General features: G+C 44.3%; 1 protein-coding gene across 2 annotated transcripts; it reads right to left on the reverse strand.

Moving 5' to 3' along the window:
* Positions 1-2,828: 2,828 nt before the first annotated feature.
* Positions 2,829-26,472, reverse strand: LOC306787554 (uncharacterized protein). 2 transcript variants are annotated; one of them, XM_079282728.1, is made up of 9 exons: positions 26,146-26,471; positions 11,761-11,949; positions 10,278-10,329; positions 9,037-9,117; positions 7,521-7,585; positions 6,973-7,102; positions 6,037-6,064; positions 4,815-4,895; positions 2,829-4,209 (listed from the first exon to the last, which is right to left on the reverse strand). In XM_079282728.1, exons 3-9 carry the CDS (start codon positions 10,320-10,322, stop codon positions 3,389-3,391), a joined length of 1,251 nt encoding a protein of 416 aa, XP_079138854.1. In that variant the 5' UTR covers positions 10,323-10,329; positions 11,761-11,949; positions 26,146-26,471; the 3' UTR covers positions 2,829-3,388. The 2 variants fall into 2 exon arrangements, with proteins under 2 accessions (XP_079138854.1, XP_079138853.1); XM_079282727.1 differs by lacking the exon at positions 11,761-11,949 and having other exon boundaries at positions 26,146-26,472.

A 26,472-nucleotide genomic window follows, 5' to 3' on the forward strand; every position in this document is an offset into this window, starting at 1 on the left:
TGCAAAGGCTCCACATGGAGCCTCTGTTGACTCCCGTTCACCCCGCTCTCTATGCGATGTGTACAGGTTTGCTGTGTAGTAGTTTACTTAAACAGCAGTTTATAAACTCAAAAATGAAAAACTGAGGTTCTTGAAACTAGTTTTTCGCACACAGACACACTGCATGAGAGGGTTGTGATCAGGTTATAGATCAGGTCCGGTGGAGTTTTTTACCCCAAGTAGCTGTAGAGAATCATGTTTTTATCAGTGGTCCATGTTTGTTTTGTTCTCATGGACGCTCATATTACTGCCAATAGTTTTCACAGTATTCCACTGTTCTACAGGTGGCAGTAACGTTTTAAGACACATGTTGAGTTTCAAACTTGAACTTGAAGAATCTGCTTTGCAAATAGTGAGGAAGTGCATTCAACAATATTGTGTGCATCCTAGAGGCCGATAAACATTTCGGCCTCTAGGATGCACACAATGTGTTGTTTCGAGTAAGACGGAATGTAAACAAGAAACGTTATTTTTCAGGAAGTCTCCACAGGGCACCTTTAAGTCCATATTTAGTGTGTTAAATGTGCATTTCACAAACAAACCCTGGCATTCTGCAGCCCCAGGTTAAGGTGCTTTGCCCTGTTGTTAATCCAGCTTTACAACAACGCCTTCATGAGGATATGAAGTGCGCAAATCTTTCTCTTGGCTTTGATGTTTCACGATCCAGATTTCAAAATTCTTCTGCCTGAAGTGATCACAACAATAATATGTAGAATCCATATTTAAAAATAGCTACATTTCTTTCAGCAGGGCATACAGCTTCTGTGTTTGTGTGGCTTTTCTCCCTCACTGTGACCTAGTACAGCCAATTCTGCTGACAAAGGGAAAGAGTAATCGGCTTTGCTCAGTCTTGTTTTGGCACGCACACCATGCTCAGTGTCTGCCAGCCACAGAGGCTCTCATCATCTCACCAGTTCGCCCTGTTGAGTATCCTGCTTTCCCACGATGCCAATCGGGTTAATGCTGGATATCCACGGGCCACGGTGACTTGTACCGTCTGTGATCCTCCTTAACCAAACCCGCTTTAAGTATTCACACGGACGCATCGCAGAGAAACGCCACGCAGTGTCATCGAGTACTTTGTGAAAAATGTGTTCTCCTGAATATGAACATTATCCCGGTATTATCTGGTTCCCTGAGCCGCAGGTTTAAATCTATGAATCTATATTTACAACCTGCATTCAGGGGCTTAAAGCCAGCCACACTGCGTTTCAGGATTGCCTACAGCAGCAGCACGCTGTGTATAGAGCCCAAGCAACAGGACATATTAATGCGCCTTAATGAGCGTAACCTGTTTATGTTGTTATGAAGAACCCCATTAAAAACGATTAAAATGCTCGCCTGCTTATTGTACAGGCAGTTACATGACTCTGTTATCCAGTATTTGGGCATAAATGACTCTAGTGCACACATGCAAATTGCATCATTCTCGCTAATATTTAGTTATATGGGCGACTGTGGCTAAGTGGAGAGCAGGGCCGTCCTTCAATCAGAGGATTGGCGGTTCGATCCCCGGCTCCGCTAGTCGCATGTTGATGTGTCCTTGAGGAAGACACTTAACCCCAAAAGCTCCCGTAGCTGAACCTACGGCGTAGAGATGTGATAGAATCTGAATTGTAAGTTGCTTTGGATAAAAGCGTCTGCTAAATGACTAATGTAATTGTTAGTCTTGCTAAATTTTGAACATGACGAAATGATCTTTAACCGTATTTGTTTTTCGTGCTATAACCAGATAAAGCTATTAATACCTAATCATATCATCACATAGTGTAGAAATGCTGATGGAAGAGAGACCCACCTGACTGTAGCGCTGCAGTCACCTCCTGTGCGCGATAGTGCGAAGCCCGATGGAAATATGAAGGATCCAGCTGATCTGCTTACATGTAACACCTGTACCGTCCTGTCCCGTGCATCATGTGAGCGAACGAAATCCGTCTTTGTGAAGCAGTTGAGATGACCCGCAGCAGCCTCGCAGTGATTCACGTGCATCTATTCCACTGAATGTTAGTTTGTCTTTAGTGAAACGTTGAATGTGAACCCCATATTCCTTTTTTGTTTCTTTTGTGTTTGCATACAACATTTTGTGAAGTACAGTTCAAATCTAAAGTGGGATTTTAAAGAAATTGGAGAAAATATGAATTCTGTTCATTTTTTGTCATCATATATTCCTTTAAACATCCACTCTAATCAAATCAATTGAATAAAAAAAATGACTGATACAAATAATGAGACACTGATCGCTGCACCGTAGCAGACATGAAGACAAGGTTTGAGACATGGAGATGCCTACAGTGTTACTCCACAAGTTTGGGAAGTCTGTGAAATCTTCTTTTCTAAAATATTTGATGGTAAATTTAAAATTGTATCCTCCTATACTATCGCCTAAATGCAATTTCAAAGCTTTTCCCACAATGCTGAGAACATAAATGCTTTGGATAAATACCACACCCCCTTGTTTCAATCCATGTCTGAAGCCTGAAATAGTCCAATCCACAGTTGGACCTTTGCTCTCCTGCCATGAGGTATCTAATTTAACAGAAATGAAAAGGACTCTGTCTGTATGCCTGTCCTTCAATTTTTCTCAGAAACCGTTGATTTGTTTGACTTCACACCTGACGGGTGTGTTGCTCAGGACCCGAGGAAGCGAAGGTGTCGAGAGTGAAGTTGTTTGGATGAGCGGTTCTCGAGAATCACCGGAGGTCAGGCGATCAGCCCCTTCTGAAGCTGCAGAAGTTTCACAAAATGTCGGACCATTAGTTTAAAGATTTTGACTGAGTCGAAGAAACTCAACATGTTAAATTCATGTTTAATTGTAGAATACAAACTCCTCCCATGACATTAAAAACCCTCAGAAACATCGCTGGTGTCCTACGTGGAAGCTAAAGCCCTGAGGAGTAGGGGTACAAATATCACTCTGATGAACTGTATTTAGACACATTGGATCACACCGTGATTACCGTTAGAAATATTGATGATTCTTCTGCTCTTTGGCTTTTTCCATTTCGTAGACCAAACAACAGCTAAACATATGGACATGTTTTGGCTGGTAAGGCACAGAACAAGTCCTAAGGGACAGATATATTTGTCTTCATTCTCCGCTTTGTCCACCAGAGGGAGGAAGTGGATTGTCCCTCAGAGCAGTTGTCAGCCCACAGCTGCTATAACAGACCCACAACATGATACACATCTCTTTCTTTGGCAATGTGAACAGACGTGATGGGTGCTCAAAACCGTCGTTAGGACCACATCAGGTGGTGGTCTAGTCTCAGTCATTTAGGCAGCAATGCAGCATGAGGTGTTACAAATATTACAAATGATACAAAGAAGGCTGATCTCTTCAATCGCTGTCTTACATGACGGAGCAACAGCGACAGGTCTTGGGCTTGGAAGTGGCTTTACTGGGTGAAGATGAGTTCTGCCGCCAGTCATCACCGTTCCCTCCCTGGACTTCAACTCCTGCCCCATTTCCATCCAGGGGGACGTCGTGAAACACTCGGGACTCTTTCCCTTCCTGAGGTGAAGCAGACGTTTCCGGTCCTAAGACGTGTTCTTCTCCCTCCTCGGTGATGATCACGCGCTGCGCGGTGAGCATGCCTTCATGGTCCTCTTGGTCGCCGTCCGTGTATCCAAGGAACACCAGAGTGACCGGGCCTTCCTCCAACCTCAGATCCTCCACGTTGTCCACTTCTCCGGCGATGTCTCTTACCGCCATGATGCTCCCGTCCTCTTTGTCATCCTCCTCCTGTCCCATAGCAGAGCACTCCTCTATCCCCAGCTCAGCTTCCAAGTCGTCACTTCTAGGGACGTCTAACTGCGTATCGTCGTCCTTTGACACGACACCACGGGTAGAAAAAGACACGACTTGTCCCTTCGGCGCTCTGCTGGCATCGACTCTCTCCATCTCAGTCTCCTCCTGGTTCGGCGTGAACGCGACCTCGTCCAGCAGCACTTTCATCCCGACGCCATCGACGAAGCTCAGGATCTGCCCGAGCTCTTCGGTCGAGGGTTGACTTCCCGATCCGCCGACGGCGTGGATGCTCTTCCTGCCGTCGTCGAAGACCGTGGTTGTCATCGGCACCCCGGCCGGCGAGGACACGGGGGCCACCGACCTCACGACGGTGGCCCCCGTCTTGGGGTCTCTCTCGACCTGCACTGCCAACATTCCCAGGACTACGGAACAGAATACAAATTATCAAAATAAAAGATAGAAATTCTCAACTCATTAGCAGTCCAGGACAAACTGTCCTCAATGCATCACAGACTTGGGGACGTTTAAAGGGCGAGAGGTACAAAGGTTAACGCCAGGTCAGGACCAGATCTTTGTGTCACTAATATGAGCCGACACAACACACAATATAGAGACACAATAAGCCCTCCAGCGCGCATAAAAAAATGAACAAACATAAATAACAAAGTGGGCTAAATAGAACATTGCTCTCAGGCCTTTCACCTCAGTCCCATCATTAAGTCTTAGCCTGAAGGCAGAGCAGCAAATAAAGGGCTCGTCTTTTGCTAGAGGAGAATAGAAAGGTTAATTCAAATATCATGTTCTGTAGCCTCAATTCCTGTTTATCGAGATATATATATATATAGTAAAACATTTGGTTTCCGTTCCAGTGTGTTACAGGCGCTAATCTGCACTTCAGGGGACTCAAATCACCAGCACTTGAGCCAGACATACTGAATACTCAGTGTGCGCTACAGCCCTGTCATTACTACATACTGAACATCTAAATTGATGGTAAGTTACAACAAAGTCTACTCCTATGCCTCACCTGATCGGCCTTCTTGCCCACTTTCATGAAAGATCCTTTGCGCCATTTGTATGGAGAAGTGATCCTCAGCGTCTTTATTCACTGAAAAAGAAAGCGTACACGTTGTACAGTACGTTTTTGAGTTAAAGTAGAATTAAAATGTATTACTTTACTAGAGATCAGTTCATATATCATCAGTTTGTTTTGTAATCAATTGCTGAAAATTGAAATCACCAAACTCGCAAAAAGTTAATGTGGTTAGCTCCAGCCAGGCTCGCTATTGTTGGCGATACCAGCAACAACAACGCGTTACGCCACTATTGCTTTCCGCACCGTAGCAACATGTCCACCGATAGAAGTTGGACAGACAAAAATAAGACTGAAGTGCTTATTATCGGCTTTTTACTGTTGATGGACTGCGGCCATCTTGGATTTCGAGGTCGGGTGTATCAACGTTTGTAGGACTATTGACTTTGTGCGTTTCAGCCCCGATGACATTATTTTACCTTTTGAGTTCCCATCCACGCAGGACGTGGTAGTCAATCAAATATATCATGGTACATATTTGGGTTAAAAGAAAAACAGGTTTCCAGACAAACAAAACAAAACAATCGCTTGAGAATAGTCGAAGTGTATAGTCGGCAGTGTGGACCGGTCAGGAACGAGACTTGCTCGCATTTACTATTGACAGAAACCGGTAGTTTAGAGACATCTGTTTTCTGGAGCTTTCAATGTGCTAACTTGACTTTAACATGAGTCCTAATTTTCATGAATTTAACATTCTTTGACTGATGTTTGGATGGAAGAAAGTCATCAGTACACTTCTGTCCATTTACTGAAATATCGCACCGTGTTGCGATCTCCATTCTGTAGTCGGCGATGTGTCGAATGCTCTCTAGCGTACGCCAGTCTTTTCTGTAACTCCTCTGTAACTTTGTGCCCATTGGAAGCAAAATCTTTTGGATAAACTCCGGCCTCTCGTGGTGTTTCTCGCTCAGCAGAATGACTCGCAGACTGTAAGAGACGTCGTCGCCGTTTCCCCAGACGCGGCTCCATTCTGTCAGCCCGATTTTAAATCACTGCTCTTTACGCAAAGTCTTAGTTCGGCTAAATTAGCATCCATCAGGAGAGAATAGATTCTGGGCAGGCGTAACGGCCCCGAGAGCGACAAAGAGAGATGGAGATCGACGGTGAGCTAATGACGATCACAGCACCCCCTCCTCCCCCCCGGCTGACTTCTTACCTTGTTGCTCGTCCTCGTCAGTCCCAGCCTGCAGGGCAGAAAGAGAGGAGACAATGTGAGTGCTGTCCTCGGTCACGCACTTAAAACAGACAGTCTGTGACCCCCCCCGCAATAAATATTTCACAGTCATCACCAGAGAAGTGTTGAACCAAGCTTAGTCCCATCATGTCAAGAGGTGCTGAGACTACGTCGCCCGGCAGCCGTTTCAGTCCTGCTGCTGTTGCACACTCAGCTAAATTTAAAGTTCAAGCTCAGTCACACACTCGCTACAATTATATGATAAATGTATGCCGATGTGAACGTATCAAACGAAGTGTTAGATTCAACCCGCAAAACACACACAAGTGATATTCGCGCAAAACCCGTGAAAACGAGGACATTTGTTTCCCTATTCACCAAATTCAGGGTGAAAATTCTGTGTGGGTTCACTCATGCGGTGATAAATCATTATGTGGCAGCGCCTGTCGTCCATTTTTTATTCATGATACATAATTTGAAGAGCTCACACCCCTGCTGCACGGGCTAGTGGGTTATTTTTCCTGGAACGTTTTATTTATTTAACACTCGTGGCACGAGGCCAAGCTGAATACAATTTGCATGTTTTGACCGAAGAGATCATTCTGTGCCTTATTTTCATGTTGACCGTGGATGAGATTTAAAAGACACAACAAAAGAAAAAAATAAAGTTTCAGCCTTCTGAGGAGAATTTTAGCCAAAGGGGGGGGGGGGGGGGGGGGGCACGGTGTTTACTTCCACTGCCGTCACAGCGGCTCAAATCCTAAAATATTTTGGCGCTATTTGCGTTATGTCTCTAAATTTTCATTTTGCAAGAAAATCTGGATGTTGTCGGCTACATTCAAGCCGACAACATTCAAGTCTGATACATTCAAGTCTGTTTTTGTGGCGTGGTACTCCAGAAACATCTGATCGTGTCACCTGGCTGTGTGTTCTGACTGCAGCTGCACAGTTGCCAGATTCTTTGTTTCCTTCTCGGGAGGCTTGCTCCTCTCTTCTAGCGTCAGCTGCCTCCTCGTCCTCGGGCGTCTTTTGACTTTCGGTTCGCTCCCTGACACACATCGGCACAGACATAATACTTGTTAACACAAAAAAATGCACATCAGAGCTCGGAAAATAAACGAAGCAGAGCAGTTGGACGAAGAAAATTAAAGACGTCGAGTGTGTGTGTGTGTGTGTGTGTGTAGTTATGTGCTTGGTTATAATCCATCACACCAGCTGCCACATGGCCGCCTCCTGTTTGATCTCGTCATGGTCGATACAGAAGTGCATCTGTGACGGAAATACCTGTACCCTCCGCTTCAAAAAAAAAAACTTTACAAATGTGAGCCTTGCATATCAGTTATCTGTGTGCCAGCAGAGTGCAGACTAAATCGAATCAAATCCCCCCCGTCATGAATGTCTCAAAGACTCGTGAAATTGTGATTGAATTAAGTGCGCGTGAATGAGGCTGGTGAGATGTGGCTCACCCTGTCGTCGGCTCGTCAAGGACAGGGGACGCTTCGCTGAGCCACTGCTCCCTCAAGTGCTTCCTCTGTGGGAGAATGTGAGGACAGAAAAGTCAAGTTCAGAACTAAAAGGTCGAGACGGAGAGACGGGCAGAACGTTTGGTGATTTTATCCGAGCGGTCAACATTGATCATGAAACCCTTTAGGAGTTTGTGGCCTCTTTTGCTGGCTCACTTGAGTGTTCAACTCTCATGCGGCACGTACACTTTACAATGATTCTTAGTCAGGTTACAGTGACACCGGAGCACTTGGATTTTCTCTGCTGTAGCTTGTTAGCTTATTAAGCTAACTTTAGCGCCACAAGTGTCAAGCTGGCTAGCTTGACAACCGTTAGCGTACCGACAGGGTCCGTCAGAAAGAGCTGCTACCGTCACCGTGACAATGCCATACCGACCGAGAGACACTCATGCAGACATTTCAGTGGTGAATTGAGACGGGCGGTGCATTCCTTATGCTTTTATAGTGGGTTAATGAGTGGGACAGGACATGATAAACGTCTATGTAAGCGCTGACAACGTGTATAATATTAGGATTGTGGGGAAAAAGGGGACAATTTGTCAAAGTGTTTGGTAAATGCAACGCTATCTTGGGTCACCCTGATAGCAAGACCACCCTCCATGTGTTTTGGATAGAGAGCATCACGCTCACTACACTCTGCTTCAGCATGTGGAGAAAACCCCAAAAGCTTCACAAACCAGCTGTGCCTGGATACGGAGGCTAAGCTGTGATTGGACGATACCTGATACGCTGTCAGAAACAGAAAAAAACAGAGATATAACCAAAACAAACGCTACTGCGCACAGAGCCTTGTGCCCGTGTTGACAATCATTCAGCGGATCAAGACACGCAGCCAGCCACCTGGCAGCGCTGCTCTGCCATTTTGGCTCCTCCGCAGACACACGAACGAAGCCCCGCGGGATTGCCGAGGATGAGCAAGGCCAGCAGACTGCCGTTGTCTGAGAGTGAAAAGGTGTCACGACTCCGTGATCCAAAGCCCCCCCAGACGTTCATTGATCCAACTCATGTATCCATGCATGAGCCGATTCTCTTTGGGTGGGGCCAAACTAAATAAGACGGCAGTGGGCCTTCTGCACATCTTCTGCACTTGTGAAAACAAATGCGAATGTGAGTAAATCTGAGACATAATGAGGTCATAATGAGCCCACCCAGAACATTAGAGCCAGGCGTCGGCTAACGATGAGCTCAGACATGACATGAGGGTGGGACACGCCAGTGGTCATTTTTTTAACATGAAGCAGCTGGAAAAGAGGGAAAACAATGAAAAACAAAATAGCTCGATCCCAGCCGACAGCATCTACAAGAAAATAGTTCATCATTATTTCAGGAATACTTAGATGTGAGGATTGATAACAATCTTCTTATCAAACTCAAAACTCAAAAATTTAAGGTGGGTTTTTTACATCGTTCGGAGGACCAAGTAGGAAAGAATTTGGTTCCTCGGAAAAACTTAAATCACCTTTTCCTGGGCAGTCTTCAACCACTCCTCCTCCGCCTCCCTCGTCAGCCTCTCCTCTTCTTCCTGCCTCCGACGCCGCTCCTGGTGACAGACGAAGTTAAATCCTCAAAGAGGGAACGTGAAGAAAAAAAAAGTCCAGGAGGGAATTGGTCGACAAAGAGAGGGGCGATAAGTAGGCAGTGCAACCAGAGGGAAGACTCTGGAATCCTACGAGTTGGTTATGAATTGAGACAGTGACACCACTGTGAAAGAAGAGCTGATGAAGCAGGATGGCACGATTCAGTTTTACAGTGTCTTTGTACCGATACTCAATCCCAACTCGCCTCGCTTTCCTGCTGCAGCCATCACAGAAAGTGTCAGAACTATTGGCAGCGACAGATTGTCTACGCCGCCTTTGGCTTTACATTGCTTGGAAGTCGTTTACATAATCTAACGCACACAAAAAAAAGACAATTTACTTTTTTAATTTTCTAGGAATGTTAGCGCTACTTACCCCGCACTTATATTGAGTCCTCCTGTAAGTTATCTCTCAACAGCAAAGAAAACTTGAGTTATTCCAACAACAAAAGAGCAGCTTAACGAGAAGTTAAGCAACTGCTGTTTCTTCCACTAACAACAGACAGAACTTGATCCAAGAACACTGTGCTTATGGTGGTGGGTTACACCCGCTTTTTGATATAATTCTTAAGTAACACCCCTTTGCAGTCCTGGTCCCTGAAGACAAGGACTTCTTCTGTACAAAAGCAGAGAGAGTAAGAGAGAGAGGGGATATTTTTAGGGGTTGTGGCCGGCAGATTAAAGCGGGGAGATGCAGCTGGCGGAGCGCCGAGATGCCGGGAGAAATAGTTCAGTGACGCGGCACATTGTGCGGATGCCGGCTCCGTATCCGCGCCTTTAACGTAAGCCTGAAACTCCGGGGGCCCACTCGCTGGTGAAGTGGGTCACTCGCGGTTGGACAGATTTTTACGTCGGGCAGGCGGGCTCCACTCGGGCCCTCCAACCTTTCACTTCACAGATCAGAGATTATTGGCCGGAAAGTTAAACCGGTGGAAATGGTCTCTGCCCGCTGACTTCGGGCAGCGCGGATCAAGCGGGACCGTTCCACTGAAGTGACATGAGACAACGACGGCGCGGTGAGATTGTTTTTGACACGAGGTGAAAGTCCAAGTTGGTTTAAGGCAGACTGGAGTGGGCAGTAAAAGGGCAAAAGTAAAGACAAAGTGAAAGAGTGACATTCTCACCGCTATGGCTTGCAGCCTTTGTTGGTACTTCTCTGCCTCGTCCATACCGGGCCTTAGAAGAAATTAAATAAAAATATCAAGTTAAGTAGACACGAGGAAGCAATACAACACAATCAAAATACAGCAAATGGGGAAACTTGGACTGGTAAAAATCTGTACTTTAAAGAGTTATCATATGAGGTATTAATGATACAGTATGCGTTCCACACCGTTAGTGTTTGTTGAACATTTCTCTTCAATTAAACTATGAGCAGCCCAACAGCTGCATGTTTGTGAGAGACAAATAGCAATCCAATTCAATAGTTGAGGGGGGGGGGGGGGTTATTATATATCTTTAGCCTTGCTAGGGGTGTGGCTCGAGGGATGGCAGTGTCCGTCTGTTGTGTTGGTTGGTCCAGACAGAAATATCTCAACAACTATTGTATGATGGAATGTTTTCATCAACATTCATGGCCCCAGAGGATGATTTCTAAAGACTTAGATGACCACCACGAGGTTGAAACGTATGGTTTCGAGAACTGTTGGATGGACTGCTCTGAAATCTGGTTCAGACATTCATGTCTGGCTTTAGATGATTTGTAGTAACTCTGGTGATCGAGGTTATGTTTGATGACAGGATTGTGGAAAAACTACCGGCCTGATTTTAATGGAACTTGGTCAACGGGTGTAGCGTGGACCAAGGAATAACCTGTTACAGTTTGAAAGCGTATCCGCATCACGTCTGTGTTCTCAGAGTGCACTTATAGTTACCTCCGGCAAAGGAGGTTATGTTTTTGGTTTGTTTGTCTCTTTATCAACAGGGTTTCAGAAATAACTACAGGCCTGGTTTTTATGAAACATGGTGGACGGATGGTGCATTGGCACAGGAAGAACTCATTCAATTTGGAGAGGATCCAGATCTCAGGGCAGATACACAAATTATTTTTCACTTTCGTTGACATTGCGAGACGGTACATTTGGCCTTGGCACAGGTCTGCGCTCTCCTTCTAGTTGGTTTGCTGGTCTGTCTGTCAGCAGGATTATGGGAAAATTGCTGGCTCGATTTTTATGAAGTTGGGTGGAAGGGTGTAGCATGGGCCAATTTTTTTTAAATAAATAAAATATGTTTTCAATACACGTGTGTGTATGTGGGATTGACTCAAAATAAACTACAGTGCCGATGTTATGAAGGAAGATGTTCCAACATGTGGCTCTTTGTGGAGTCAAGCTCTATAGCACAGAGGAATAAACTATAGTGGCCTCTGGCTACGCAAACAATACATTTTTTTGACAATATGAAAAATATAGAACACCATCAGCTTGATCCTTTGAGCGTTCACACGATGAAGATGTGCTGATTCGCCGGTAGGCCTTCCACAATAATGAGGAGGCAAACTCAAAGAAGTACTGACTGATGGATGAGCACTTTGTGAAACAAAAGAGGAGGCGGCAGGATAGAGAGACTCCACTACATAGATATTGATCACTTCACACCCCGACTCACAGATTGGATATCTAAACCCTTGCCAAGAACCGGGCTCACGCCATTTCTCAGTTTAGCCGGGCGGAGTGGGAGGGAGGCAGCTGGAGATAGATATAGCTCACATTCCTCACACATCTAACTTGCACTCTGAACTCCCTTCACGCGGCCCAGGCAGTAAGAGTGTACTCGAGTGTCTTCATACCTGTGGCCCTGGGATTGGAGAAACAAAAAGGAAAAAGAGAAACAAGTAAAAGAGGGAAGACCGAAAATCATATTCGACGCCGAACAAATCAATTTTTTAACCAAGTTGTTATCTTTTCAATTGTATTTTCTCCAGAGACATTCGGATATGCACGGAAGCTTAATATAAAAGTAATGTTCCATGGTTCATAATCCTGCGACAGACTTCAGACTTCTTGCATACACATTACATCAAAGCCTCTCAATGCAAAGCCCCATCTCTTTGAAGTCAGCAGGCTTAAAAACCCAATGAGATGTATAATAATTCACCATTAATGACTGTTTTGTTAGTTCTCCAGAGATAAGGGAGATCAGTCAACGACTAGAAAGCGCGAACTTCAGATCTACATTTCGCGCCTGCAAAAATGAGATGTTGGGCTTCTGGTGTGTTCGGTAAAAGTCCTCGTGGGAGCTTCGGGCATGAGGACGGGACAATGTGGATTAGTTATCACTGTGACCTCTGTGGGAATAAGTATCACATCATGAGTGACTCCATTACAATGCAAGGTCTACTTGTGACCCCGTGTCATATGTCAAAAGATTCTCTGCACTGCGGTCATAAGGTGGTTAACAGCTGATCAGATCAGATGTCTTTTTACGCACAAGGAATTTTCTTTAGTGTATTGGTGCATTAACATAAGAGAAGAGTAAATGGTAAAAACAAAAGAACAAAAATCAAGAAACAAATATAGAATAGAAAAATATTACAATAAAAATACGAAAAATACTGTAAAAAAACAAAACATGTACAATACATCAGAATTGAAATGATTTTGTGGACAAAAGTGTAAAATTGTCGGAAGAATGTGGAAATGTCCGCAGTACTAAGTGTAAAAAGAATCTGTAATGTACAGAAGATGTGCCTTAATGTAACGCTCATAGACAGATGTGACGGTGTTAATGTAACGTGTAGTGTCACGGCTCAGCACAAACTGAAAAAAAAGTGGTTAATAGGCTGGAAACCAACTTTAGGTTGCCCAAACTGAAAAGAAAAACGGTTACCATTTTAAGTCACCCTATGTTCGGAGTAATTAAGATACAATGCAATGCTTCGCAGTATCATTTTCATCAAAGATGCCAGGATACTTCGCCTCCCGGGACCCAACGATCAATCGATGAAGCATTTGCTGGATTCATCGATCACGAAACTAAACTTAAACCGACGCCAAGTGGCTCTCATTGCACTGAACGATTTATTTCTTTAGGCTGGCCCAGGTACAGTCATCTCACACTGTCCTTGCCCCGTTCTTAAGGCATCCCATGGTGCAACAGCACCCACTTTAGAAATCACCGTTCTAGCCCGATTATATTGTACATTTATACTACATTCTATGTAGTATTTATGACTGGTTTATTGTTCGTATTGTACATATCAAAGCTAATTTAATTCGTATGGTTAATCTCCATATTGGCACATTTTTTCAGTCAGTGTTCACCGTTCAGTGTCATTCATTGATGTTTATACACATCTCTATGCACTTTGCTGCAGTTTGCTTTTTCCAGTTAGTTGCTAAGCTGCATTTTGTTGTCTCAGTGCAATGACAATAAAATTTAAATCCCACAAATCCCTCCAAAATCTGGAGGAAAGCCTTCCCCAGGAGAGCGCAGGCTGTTACAGCAGCAGATGAATACTTACAGTTTGGGAATTACGCGTTCAACAATTCAGAGTCAAAGCAGAGCCGGAGTTACAGCAGTAACAGTCGTGACAGTACGGCAGTCAGTGTTAGTCGGGAGTTGAATATGAGGAAAAGAAGCTCAATCGAGATGCACAAAGTCACAGAAAACCCCCGGGGATGGGATGGGGTGGGGGCGGGGGGGGGGGGGGGGGGGGTAGTAGAGGACTGCTATCTCCTCATGACAGCGGCCCTCAGCACGTGCATGCACACAGGCATTCACGCAGCGAGCATATGGATACGATACTGTGCATGTGTGGCCTGGAGGTTAATAACATCAGATACGGGTGACGTTTTAGTTGGCAGTGTTTCACAGACATCTATTCTCATGGTAGCCCCGTGGAAACAGGCTCATACGATGGACGTTAATCTTTTGAGACCTTGCGTATCATCTCCTCCGGACACGGCGAGACGGTCAGACGACCCGATGGCCGAACGGCCTCGATGACGAGGAGGGGCGGCGACTAACGGTGCTAAGAAGAAGCGGTCTGGAGCATGAAAACGGAGGAAGGCAAAACAGATGTGGACTGAATCCCGTGGAGGCTTGTGACCCAGGAGAAAACCCCCACCGTCATGAGACCAGAACAGAACGTCTCTCCTTGCGTCACGCACATTTAGAGCCGCGGCCGGTCTATGGGTGACGTCATGGAGACTACGGCCATATTTGATTCCGTCTATGACTATAACCAATGCGATCTGGGCCTGTTAAATTACCCTAGAAATGAATTTCTAAGTGAGAGTTGAGAGACAGTTAAAAAGTAACTGAAATTATGTCAAATATCAGTCTAAAGTGGCGCCCTAGAAATTTCATAAAAGCTACTGCTTCCACACATTATGCAGTAAAGAACAATGCTTCTCTTCTGCTTCAAAGGAGCTGAAGGACACGCACCTGATTTACATTTTGTAAATTAGGAAAGTAGAGAATGTCCATGTCTCTTCTATGAAGACAATCCGCTAAACCACGGACTTCAAAAAGAATTCCCCTCAGCGTTAAAAAACATGCAGAAATCCTTCACCTTCCAAGGCTGCCGTCTCTACCTCTCCTGGGTTTGATCTTTTCACACATACTTCTCTACATTAAGATAAATGGAAGCTGCTTGCCTGTATCAAGTGAAATGTTTACTGAGGCTTCTGATGCGCACAGTTAAAAAGTGCACATCGAGCCGAAGAACATAACAGTGCGAGTACTGCAACAAGCAGATAGGTAAGAAAGAGGCATTCTATGCCAGGAGAAGCACAGATTTCAAAGTCTGTATGTAGCCTAACATGAAGGACTGGGAGAATCTCAAATGCCGGCTGAGTTTTTACAAGCCTCCTAATCTCTTCGCCCCCACTGCTCCGTCCTTTTGTTGGATTCAGCTGAACTCTCCGGACGCACGACTACAGCTGGGAGAACTCGGCACTCAAGGCTTGGCTGTCACATTATCAATTACACAACAGCCTGTTTATTTGCTTTCAGTTGATCTCTAAGTTGACAATCGATACACAATCTTGCAGAAAATGAATGCTGACGGAGCTCATGATTTATATATTCCGTATATGTGGCATTGCTGTAAAACACAGCTGTGATGTAGCATTCCTTGTAGCTTGACTAAAACCACACTGCCATCCAATCAAGCTCAAACAACAAGTGCAATCAATGTTTCGTAATCATTAGGATTCTATCGATACTTGTACTCTTATCGATACTCTTTGATTATTTTATTTATTTTATATTTTAGAAAAATATAGAACGACAACAAAAGCTGATTAAAGGAAATGTAATCAGACATCTGCTGCATGTTTGAGTGAACGCGTGTGAGAAACGCTCAGTGAAGACCTTGGTCAAGCTATTTCGACACTTTGCTGACATCTGCACTCAACTGTGATCCCTCCTCTTTAGGAGTTGCATGCTAAGAAGCAAAGAACAAAGGCAAGCTTTACCATTTGACAATGTAGGCAAATAATGACTGGGCCCCTCAACTAAGGGGGCCCCTAATGGCTATAGATGTACTGAAAATATTTAGGTATTTAGCTGCTAAATGCTCCACCTTGTTCACCAGTTAGTCGCTAACTTCTTCCGTCTGCTGTTTGGTGCTGAGCAGATGGTGGATGGTCGGCTTTTAGAGCTATTTCGCTGAAAACGGACAAATGTGAGAGTGAACCACAACAGTAATGAGTACATCAATGAATAAATCAACATTATCTCATGGAATATGACTGTATCCATTGAAAATCTGTGACATTCTTAATAATAACAATATTTTCAATCAGAGAGAGGGTTAGTATCAGGCACAAGGGAGGCCTCGTGTCTGCTTTTGCCCAGGGCCCCCAAATCACTAAATCCACCCCTGCAAAGAGCACATGAAGCTTGTCGGAGGAGTTAACTGCACACAACATAATCTTCTGTTCACTTCGTCCACAGCTTGGTTTCCAGACGTCAAGGTGTCTTTGCTCTCAGAGTCATCTTGCCTAATCATCATCCATTCACTTGCCACTGAATAAAGCTGCGCCATTGTCTCTCTCTCTGTCCTTCCCAACCCCCAGCTGCAGATTGAGCGCCGTCTTACTCTATCTGGCAGCGCTGCTTAATTCTTGTTTATTCAACATGGGACATGAAGTGCTGGGGGCACACACACACAAACACACACACACACACACACAGCAATCTGATCTGTGACAGAACGTCTCTGAATGTATTGTGCTGCAGGCTGCCTGTGAGCTAAATCCACATACAGCAGCGTCGCTGCCGGCAGAGCGATAAACAGGAGGCCCCGTTTAAGCTCGACAACGCTCTCTTCTGTTTCATATTTCCTTCATGTCCACGTTTGAGGCCGCCCTTCCTCTCCTCTGCCCTTCACACATCCCCTGAGAGACGGGAGGCGGGGATCAGATGCTCCATGAGCACCATCATGGGTTCACATGGCATGAAAAAGGATTACCCATCACCCGAAGGTCAATATATGACGCTAATGGCAGTTTTAAGGGGATTAAAAGGAGCATATAATGAGCGTGTGATTGCACATTAACTTGAATATGCTACACATTTATGAATTTCCCAGCGTGGTAGAGGCTCGACGCTTTCATACAGATAATCTATAAAAGTAAATGTTTAGTCCGCTTATTTGATGTCCAGTTACTCATTTATCCAAGTTACATCATCATCAGGTTGCACTGCCGGCCTCGAAGCCCTTACGCTTCACTCTGGGATTCAGTCGTATAACGTGTGGAAAATATATGGATTTAAATGTTTTTTTTCACCTCGGAGCAAATATATTATCATTGCAGGAAGACAGTAAACATTTGTGTGATCACAAATATGCCTTTGAGGATGCTGCTAGCTAACAAGCTAACGCTTTGTGACCGAATCACAGAGTGAACTGTGGACCGCTGATGTTAAAGTCTTCTCCACTGATTCTTTCATAGAAACCCTGATAAACATGTTATTTTAAAGTTGATTCATTCTGCAATATTTTCTTTTTCATGGGGACGGTGGAAACAAGTTGAGAACACAACATTGACCGACTCTTTTTAATTCTAGGCGTTTATTTACCCGTGCAGCGTCCACGGGTTATGATTAATTTGGAGTCGTGCTTCTGGACATGTGATGAATGAAGTTTGGTCTCGACCCCCGGGGGGGAAATATTTGGCTCAGTGCTCCACCGTGTCCACCAGCTAGTCGCTAACTTTATCCATCTGCTGTTTGGTGCTGAGCAGGTGGACGGTCGGCTTTTAGAGATTTCTCACTGAAAACGGACACTTGTGAGAATGAACCACAACAGTATAGAGCAGGGATTCCCAAAGTGGGGTGCGCGCACCCCTGGGGGTGCGCGAGCTGCCTCTAGGGGGTGCGCGAGAGGAAAAATGTAATGGCGGTGCAGTCCTGTCTCCTAAAAATTACGTTCCCCCAAAACTAAAATGCATTCTCAATTACGTTTTACCACGAACGTATTTTCTCCCTGATTACGTTTGTGTTTGACGTACAAATACGTTTCTCATCAACATATCTTTGCCGTACTCTAGTCTTTATTATTTTTCTGTGATCTGCCTCGCCTCTGCCCCGCCACGCACAAGTTATTGACCCGCGGCCTGTTCCGAGGGCTGACAGACCCGACGATCGGGTGCCTCACGGCGGGGGCGGCTGGAGACCTCGCGTCCCAGCGCCAACGGGTGAGCGCCCGCCACTCGGAACCATAAAACCAAGTCCCGGATTTCACCCGGGGGACATTCTGGAGGTATTGTGACCGGGTGATGTGCCTCGTTGCTGGGGAGGTATGAGCCGAGAGTGGCGGGGTGTTATGGAGGTATATATTACAACTTGTGTTGTTCCCGTGCATGGATGAGCGCGTTGCTGCTGGAGACAGGCGGCGTGTTGTGGTATTCTGACCGCGTAATAGGGAGGAGAGGCGGTGGTGGAGAGGGAAAAATGTTAAAGAGATGGTGGAATGTATGATTGGAGAGAGAGAAGCGAAAAAGTTGGACGTGATCCCGGTGTCCAACAACACTGTCGCGCTGTATGCTTTGTCCGAAGACATCCTGGCTACATTAGTCGGTCGCGTGAAGAAGAGTGAGTTTTACTCTCTGCAAGTAGACGAGCCTACAGATGTGGCCAATCTGGCCAATCGTCCGTTACCTTCGTAACGTTACGTCCGTTACCTTTTCGAAGGCACGGTGCAGGAAGAGTTTTTGTGTTTTTTATCTTGTAAACAAACGCCACGCGCGAGCAAACTGTTCTCTCATTCGTCCGATCATTATGCGGCTCTGTTACTTTTTTTTTTTTAAGGTGTGTGTGTGTGGGGGGGGGGGGGGGGGGGGGGTTGGGGGTGCGTGAACACGGTCGGGATGTAGAAGGGGGTGCGTGGCCTAAAAAGTTTGGGAACCGCTGGTATAGAGCAATACATCAATATTATATCATATTGAGACTAGATATCGACTTATATCGTAACATGTTGTGTGTTCTCTTTTCCTGGATTTAAAGGCTGCATTACAGGAAAGTGATGTCATTTTCTAAACTCACACGTTCTATCATCTGCCTTTACCTACTTACAGATAGTCATCATATTCACTTTACTGATGATATTTATCAAAAGTCTCATTGTGTAAATATTTTGTGAAAGCACCAATAGTCAACCCTGCAATACCAATATCGAGGTTTCAAAAATATTGCGATATTTGATAAACAATGAGCTGAAGCTCAACACAAAGCTCTGATAAGCCGAGGAGGCTCATTTCAGTGTTAGTTCAGTTTGAAATAACACGTTTAGATCACTAAGGACAGGATTTTTTTTTTTTTTTTTGAATAATTACTCTTCCTCTGCTCCACCTGACTGACGTCTTTTGGGAAATTAAGTTTTTTTTGATTTTGTGAAAAATTCAAAAGCATTGCCAGTCTTCATGTCTTATTGTTTGTATTTTTGGTTAATTTCTCCAACAACGCAGATTATGAATGCTATTTTTTCAGATTTCAGATCTTCCGAAATGTACCTGATCACACTGCATTAAAAAAAACTAACTTTATGGATCTTCGCCAAAGATCTTGTTTCTGTAGGTTTTCATTCAATAAAATGTGAGCAGAAACCCAAGCAAGTCTTAAGAACCAGTTAGTATATTGATTTACCGTGAATCATTCTACATATGCGATACATAAGTAATAAGTGGGGAACAAGGCAGCCAAATCATATTGGAACACTTCCTGCAGCTCCTTTATCGTGGGTCAAACCTGTTTCGGTGCCGTTACAGTACTTCTACACTGAAACAGCCTGAATACAGTATTTAAAATAGCCAGTGCCCATTCACATTTTACATTTCCCTTTTAGCAGTTTGTGTGTTTTTTTTCCAGGAAAGTATTTTTATGCCTGCTGCCAGATACTAGTTCAGTAAAGACTACTCTCGAAATATTATATTCACTCAAAATATGTATTACCTTCCTCTTTTGGATCGTTAGAAATATGATCCTTTATATATCTAGCGTCAGCTGGTAATAAAATGGGAAAGAGGGGAAACTATTTTAGACAATAGCAAAGATATTTCTGGCCTCTGCTGATGCACTCTCTTTAAATAGCCCTCTGTGGCTATGCTCCTGATATCACTTCATATTTCTATTTCCACTTCATCGGCTCTGCTTCCTGCATAAAGATGCAAGACAAATGGCCTTAACCTGGGATCCATTTAAGAAAATCATCTGACTCCCTGGCCCCCCGAGCTCATTAAATGTACAATAAACTGGCAACGGGCTTGACCTATTTTTTTGATCCAGACTCGGTATAAATACTGATCTAAAGAAACACTAGGTGTTGCAGAGGGGTAATCCAGTTGAAGGTTTAATAAGGTTAATTAAATGTAAGAGGGAAGAGCAAGCCATCATAATCCAATCACATTTTGCAAATGGAAATGATCTCCATGGCAGACTGACCGTGTGTTTATAATGAAGTCTGTGCTTAAATAAAATGTTAATACGTGCTTTAAACTAATGTTTAGTGCTGCATTTAAGTATTATTTTCATTATTGATTCATCTGCAGATTATTTTCTAGATTAACCGATTGATTGTTTGGTCTATAAAATGTCAGAAAATAGTGACATTTGTCCGTACCAGTTTCTCAAGGTCCAAGATGGCGTCTTTAAATGTCTTGTTTAGTCAGTCCAAAACCCAACGACCTGTAGTTTAATAGGATTTGAAACAAAAAGCAGGAAATCTCCATATTGGAGAGGCTGAAAACATCTTCTGCCATTTTAGCACGTAAAAAACACTTTAAAGATTAAATCGATTATCAAAATAATTATTTTTCTATCGATCGACAAATCAAATAGTCTCTACAAATCTTCTGCTGTCTAAAATAATCCCATTCCATAGCAGATGAATGCGGAGTTCCTCAGGGGTCAATACCAGGTCCAATGCCTTTCAGTCTGAACATGAAATATAGATTATGTTATCACAGCTGCACACAGGTATACCTGTCCTCTGGAGACCTAAACATTGATAAATAGCGGGTTGAATTAATTACAGGCGTAACATATTGGATGTCCTACAACTCCTTGTATTTGTAAGACATCCAATATCAGGTCAGAAATCCTTGATCCTGACCGTAACTTCCAGAGCCACGGCACTAGCATAACACTGGCCAAGGTGCGGCGCTACGTCATTCTTTATCACCGAGCTAGAGCGGGCTCTGATTTCACATTCAACATCTGAATGATTGGACGACGTCTCCAATAAATGTGGATTTATCAGCCCCACACGGATCATATCTGCACTGCACTGCAGCCCCCCCCACCCTCATAACTGGGTCACCTGATGAGAGAGTAATGGCTCCGTGGGACAGAGAGCCTCATACATTATGCAAAGTAAAGAGAGCGGTGAAAGACAAAGAAAGAGGTGGACGTATGATTGTGACGAGCAGCTGGGGAAAAGAGAGCGATAGACTGCCTGAGACTGTGAACCATGTCCTTTGTTGGTCTGTAATGAGTCTGAAAACGACGGCTTTGATACCGGCAAGTAAAGCAAACAACAAAAAAGTCAGGGCAGAGGTTCAGCATCCCAGCGGTGCCGTCCATCATGTTGCAAAGCTGATTCATGGGACGCTGACAGCTCATTGTGTGCTGCAGGCCCCTGCGATACTCTATTTGGGCTTCTTCTTTTTGTCAGCACGTCCGCCCCTGTGTCTTCCTGAACCATTTTAAGCCACATGATGGACATCGTAAGCCTGGGAGAGTTTGGCTGGGACAGAACAGAAGTCGAGTGATGCATCAGTGATTGTCTGAGAAACTGCCGGCATCCTCAACTCAGGAAATAAGCCATCAGAGCAAAGCAGGGTGGAGAAGAGAGGTGATCATTGAGGCGATGACTGAGCGTCACCATCGTAGACTCACTTGAAACCACCAGTTCAAATTAAACTACATTTGTTTCTAAAGCTGCTTGGCCGACACATATTTACAGTAAATGAACACTGAACTGAAAGCACCAACGAAGTAGACAAGAACAGTGATTCTTAACCATGGGGCCACCTAGAGGGCCGCAAAAAACTTTGAGTTTTGCACCTGTGGGCCGCGGGGCCGCATAGGTTATCAATTGAAGACACCAGAGATATTACTGTTATCCATGAGACTCTGTTACAATACAGCTTCCCACCACCTGGTGGCGGTAATGCGTCAGTCAGTTGTTTAACAAGCTGCAATAAGCAGAAGAAGACACTCAGCTAGCCGCTAGCCTGTAGCGAAAGTTATGGCTAAGTTATTAAAAAGAAAAAATGAAGACGACAGTGGTGCCATACCCCCCCCCCCCCCCCCTCCCCAAAGTCTAAATGTGTGTGCAAGTACAACCCTGACTTTCTTAAGTACGGCTTTGTGAACGGAGGCAACGAGGCAGAGCCGAGGGCTCAGTGTGTGGAATGTGAGCTAATGCTATCAAACGAAGCACTGAAGCCTTCAAAAATAAAGCGACACCAAGCGACGAAACATCCAACGCTCGTGGGAAAGCCTGTTGGGCTTCTTGTTGTGTATGCAGGTTTACATACACATGATAATAAATGTCTTTGTGATCATCACATTGTATCATCTCATTTATTTAACAAGGGTTTTCTTTAATATCTTATGGTTTCTCCACAAAAGGAGCCCACACACACACTGTCCAAAGTCGCCATAACCGCTGCAAGTCGTATCTTGCAGCATTTCAACGGAAAAAGACACATTACAGACCCGACAACGTGCTAGCGGATGTTACCATGGAGCTACTGGCTTCAGAAAACGCTAGTACTTATAGTACAAACCTTATCTTCCTCTTCCATAAGCCGTCAACCAACGTTTGCGTAACTGAGCTATTCTCATTCTCGATCGTGCGCTCGGTCACAGCTATTACGCACAGCAAGTCCGCTACTCACACACCATGTCTTCGACCATATATACATAGTTTTTGCAATTTGCAAAGGCTAAAAATAAAAGGAAAACAATATAATATCAAAATATAAAGGGAGAAACACCTTTAGTGTGTCAGAATATCATGTGGTTACCATGTGTCCATTTGGGTCTCCAAATATCCTTTTAGAGCTCCGCCTGGATCTCTTCATGGAAGAAACACTGTAGAATGGTCATACTTTGTCCAATCTTCTTCAAATTTGAGGCAGTTGTTCACTGATAGTGTAGTTACAGCCCTATGCTGTCCTTTACCTGTACAGATACAGCCACAGGCAGTTATTTATACTGAAAGATACTTTTTTATTTTATGCGGACAAAAATCTTCAATTTTTACTGACTCCAAAGGCCCACTGCTCTGTTTCTGTATGACCGACAGGTTTTCTGACACTTTTGATGAATATAGTCAGAGTGGTTCAGAAGCTACAGCCATTTTGATTTGGGTATGTCATTTTAGGCGGTTTTGCTCCAAAATAGGGGTGGAGTTGAACAGGTAACGATATAGTTATTGAATCCAAATCAAACCAAGAGTGAGATCAATTAGTTAAACTAATAATGTTAATATTTGAATGGGCCCCGGGACACTTTGTACTTGAAAAGTTGGGCCCCGAGGTCAAAAAGGTTAAGAACCCCTGGACAAGAAGACATTTCCCGAATGCATCAAACTCAATTAAATGTTGCTGTCCTAACAAACAGGATAATATTCAAACCAGTAACACATTCGCCAGCATGGCTCTATTGATGGCAGTGTCCATCTGTTTGGTCTTGTTAAGGCAGCTCTAGCGGTGCTCGTTTGTGAGGTGCCTGCCCGGAGTATGCGGCCGCTCGTAGCGTTGTACTTGGATGCCTTCTAGCAATACACCCGCCAGGTGCGAAGTCGATCAGACGAACGCTTTTCGAGATAAGCGAACGACACATATCTTGTTCGCAGATATGCGTCTGCGAACGAGATATGTGTTCCGCAAGGAACTATTCCTTGCGGAATAGTTTGATGTAGAGCTATACGACAGAAGACATAGACGGTTGCATGATGCCACTTTTTTCTGACACATTCCAGCATTAGTAAGGGATGATTCAGCCCTGATCCGCCCCAAAGTGGATATACTTTTAAATCCTCCATAAAAAGCCAGTGTATTATTAGCTTGACTAAGAGACTTCATGCTGGGTTTTAATTTATCACCCATCTGTAGCACATTCATGGCAAATATCACAGTCAAATATCAATTACACAAAGTGGGATGTGAGATTTATGGATAAGAAAGGATGTGGAATTCTGTAAGGTGAAGAACGCCGTTAAAGATACCACGCTAACAATAGCTAACCTAGCGTCTCGCCCTGTTGCTCGCTGTACTTGACACTTTGGCCTCACAACCCCATTATGCACTTGAGTGTGCTTCTGCCCTCTACAGCTAATCGTCCTTATACATTAAAGAGCTGTGGGCAGTTCAAAGTCTGACTGTTCAGATCCTGCTTCATTTTCAGCAAGATGCCAGTTCGGAAGATTTCACGGTGACCTACGACCCTCCACCCCTCCATGTCGCCACCACTTTGAACAACAAAGCAGCGTGAAGCCTCGACACGACGGGAGTGTTTTTGTTTTTATTCTGTCCAGATGGAGCGTGACTAACCATTCCCCTGCATCTCTCTTTCCTTCTCCCACCCATCCTCTCTTCGCCCCCCCCCCCACCGCTGCGTGTCCTACCTAATGAGACGCTCTGCTGCAGCATGTGGGTGTCTTTACAGAGAGTCTCAGCAGCCTCGGGCGCCAAATCCGGATGCTTGTAACGCTGTCAAAACCCTTTACGTGCTGCAGATTTCACTGAGTCTCTCTCTCTTTCTCTCTCTTATATGTGCAAACGCATCAGCACACACGCTTCTCAACAATCCGTACAGAATATGACACCCTCTGTCCCGTGACTCCTCGCTAAGGATAAGGAAAAGCTCCCCCAAAAAACTTTTAACAGAAAAAAAAAAGACTCACGTCTGTCTACAACTCTCTTAAGATTGCTTAGAAACTCATCTTTGTGCATTTTGTGAGTAGACAGTGATACTCTTATTACCTTGAACTGGTGCCGGTGTTTGGACTGACAACCATGTGATGTAATGCTTCTTTAACAAGCGAGCTTTGGTTTCTCTCAACTGTTTGGCCCGAGAGTAAAAGACAGATTATTTGAGCCACGGCAAATAATATTTAAACTCTATTTTAAAAATATCGTGTTTGTTTAATTCGTACAAAGACCAAAGTGTAAGAAAAAAAAAAACATACAGGAGTTATGTGCTAGTTAGCTAAGCTAACAGGCTGCTAGCTGTGGCCTTAAATTCAACAGACAGATATGAGAGCGGCGATATCTATCCCTCACAGGTGTTACTAAAGTAGGGGGCGCCGTATTGCCGGGCCCGCTGGAGGGAAGGGAGGCCCGGGGGAACCAGAACCAGGACTGAACGTAGCAGGCCGTCAGACCCTTGCTGCAGTAAAATTAGAAGTTTTCTAAATGGACTCTGGTGCTCGGAAAAACTACCACTACCACAGGGACCGCCAAAATTGACACAAATGAAAGTTCCTTCAAGTAACTTTAAGTATCCTAATACTCCAGAGTCTATAATCTATACTCTATATAACATTCTCTAATATTACATTAATAAAAGTATAGATACAAAATGATTTGGTATCAGGTATGTTTGGCTTAAATACAGCACCACTGCAATATCATAGATGGGCTATCACACTGAACCTGAAGCTGGGTGCAGATGCATAAAACACACACTTTAGGACACACATATCTTATAGTGCCACATCTTTTTGCATCAATGCCTCATTGCTTCCCATATGGGTAACACATTTAAGAATATATTGTGCATGTGTAAGCATAATATGGTTCCTGTGTCTCAACTACACATGCACTCATGTTTTGTCATCAGGATTTTTAACTATTTCTCGCTAAAGAGTTATAGAGAACCGGGGCCACAAGGGGGGCAGCAGTGATGAGGATGATGAGGATGACAGTGATGCTGATAGGTGGTGGTGGTGGAGGTGTGCCGGGACCACAGCTACCACTTTTAATAAAAGCAACCAGAGTAAACGGCCTCCCTGGGCCTTGGGTGACAGCCAGCGTGTGTCCCTTAACAGTTGGGTCATATTAACTCTGTCTGCTGACATGGACTGAGGACTTGGTCGTTAGTGTCCACTGGTGATGATGCATCGTAAGTCACCCATGAATGACTCCATGTTTACTCTGTGGTCTTGTCTCCATACAAAACAGCGATTTAGATGACAGACTATTCTGGACAATAATATTAAGAAATGTTCATGGGACTCCATTGCACATGCATTTACTTTTCATTTTTGACAGAAAAGTTGAATGTATTTTTTGAAGCAGGTTGTGTGTTCGTGCAATATAATTGTTTTACTCCATCCTGCATGCATTTCCCAGCAGGCTCGAATCAGTTGTAATAAATAGACCAGAGGTTTGAATAGCGAGTCTGAGCTTCTTTATTTTTTGTGCTGGTTTGTGGAAGTAGAGATGTATTTTTTAACAGCACGTTGTCAGCAAATTCACAAAACAATTGGTTGCTAAGCAGGAATAAGCAATTATGAATAAAGCGACTTACCTTTCACAACTTGCAGGCGGTATAGTTCCCATCAACTTAATGCGAAATATTCAATTCTACAGACTGCTCGTGCGTTGCTGTTTACTGCGTCACACGGGGGCTTTTTACGAGTACTTTTGGAGCCCAAACTGACCATAAGTTCACAAACTGAGAGGTGGGAGTGACTTTAGCCTGGAATGTTAGTGTGTGTGTGTGTGTAGCAGACCGGCGCGTGGCGCTGCAGACTCCTGTCATTCAATAACGTAGCGTCCCTCTGCAAGAAGGCTACGTCGCGTTAGCTTGTTTCGCTATCACGCTGTTAGCAGACAGTACACGGGCACGCCCGAA

The sequence above is a fragment of the Melanostigma gelatinosum genome (genome assembly GCF_949748355.1).
Source record: "Melanostigma gelatinosum genome assembly, chromosome: 13".
Taxonomy (NCBI): Eukaryota; Metazoa; Chordata; class Actinopteri; order Perciformes; family Zoarcidae; genus Melanostigma; species Melanostigma gelatinosum.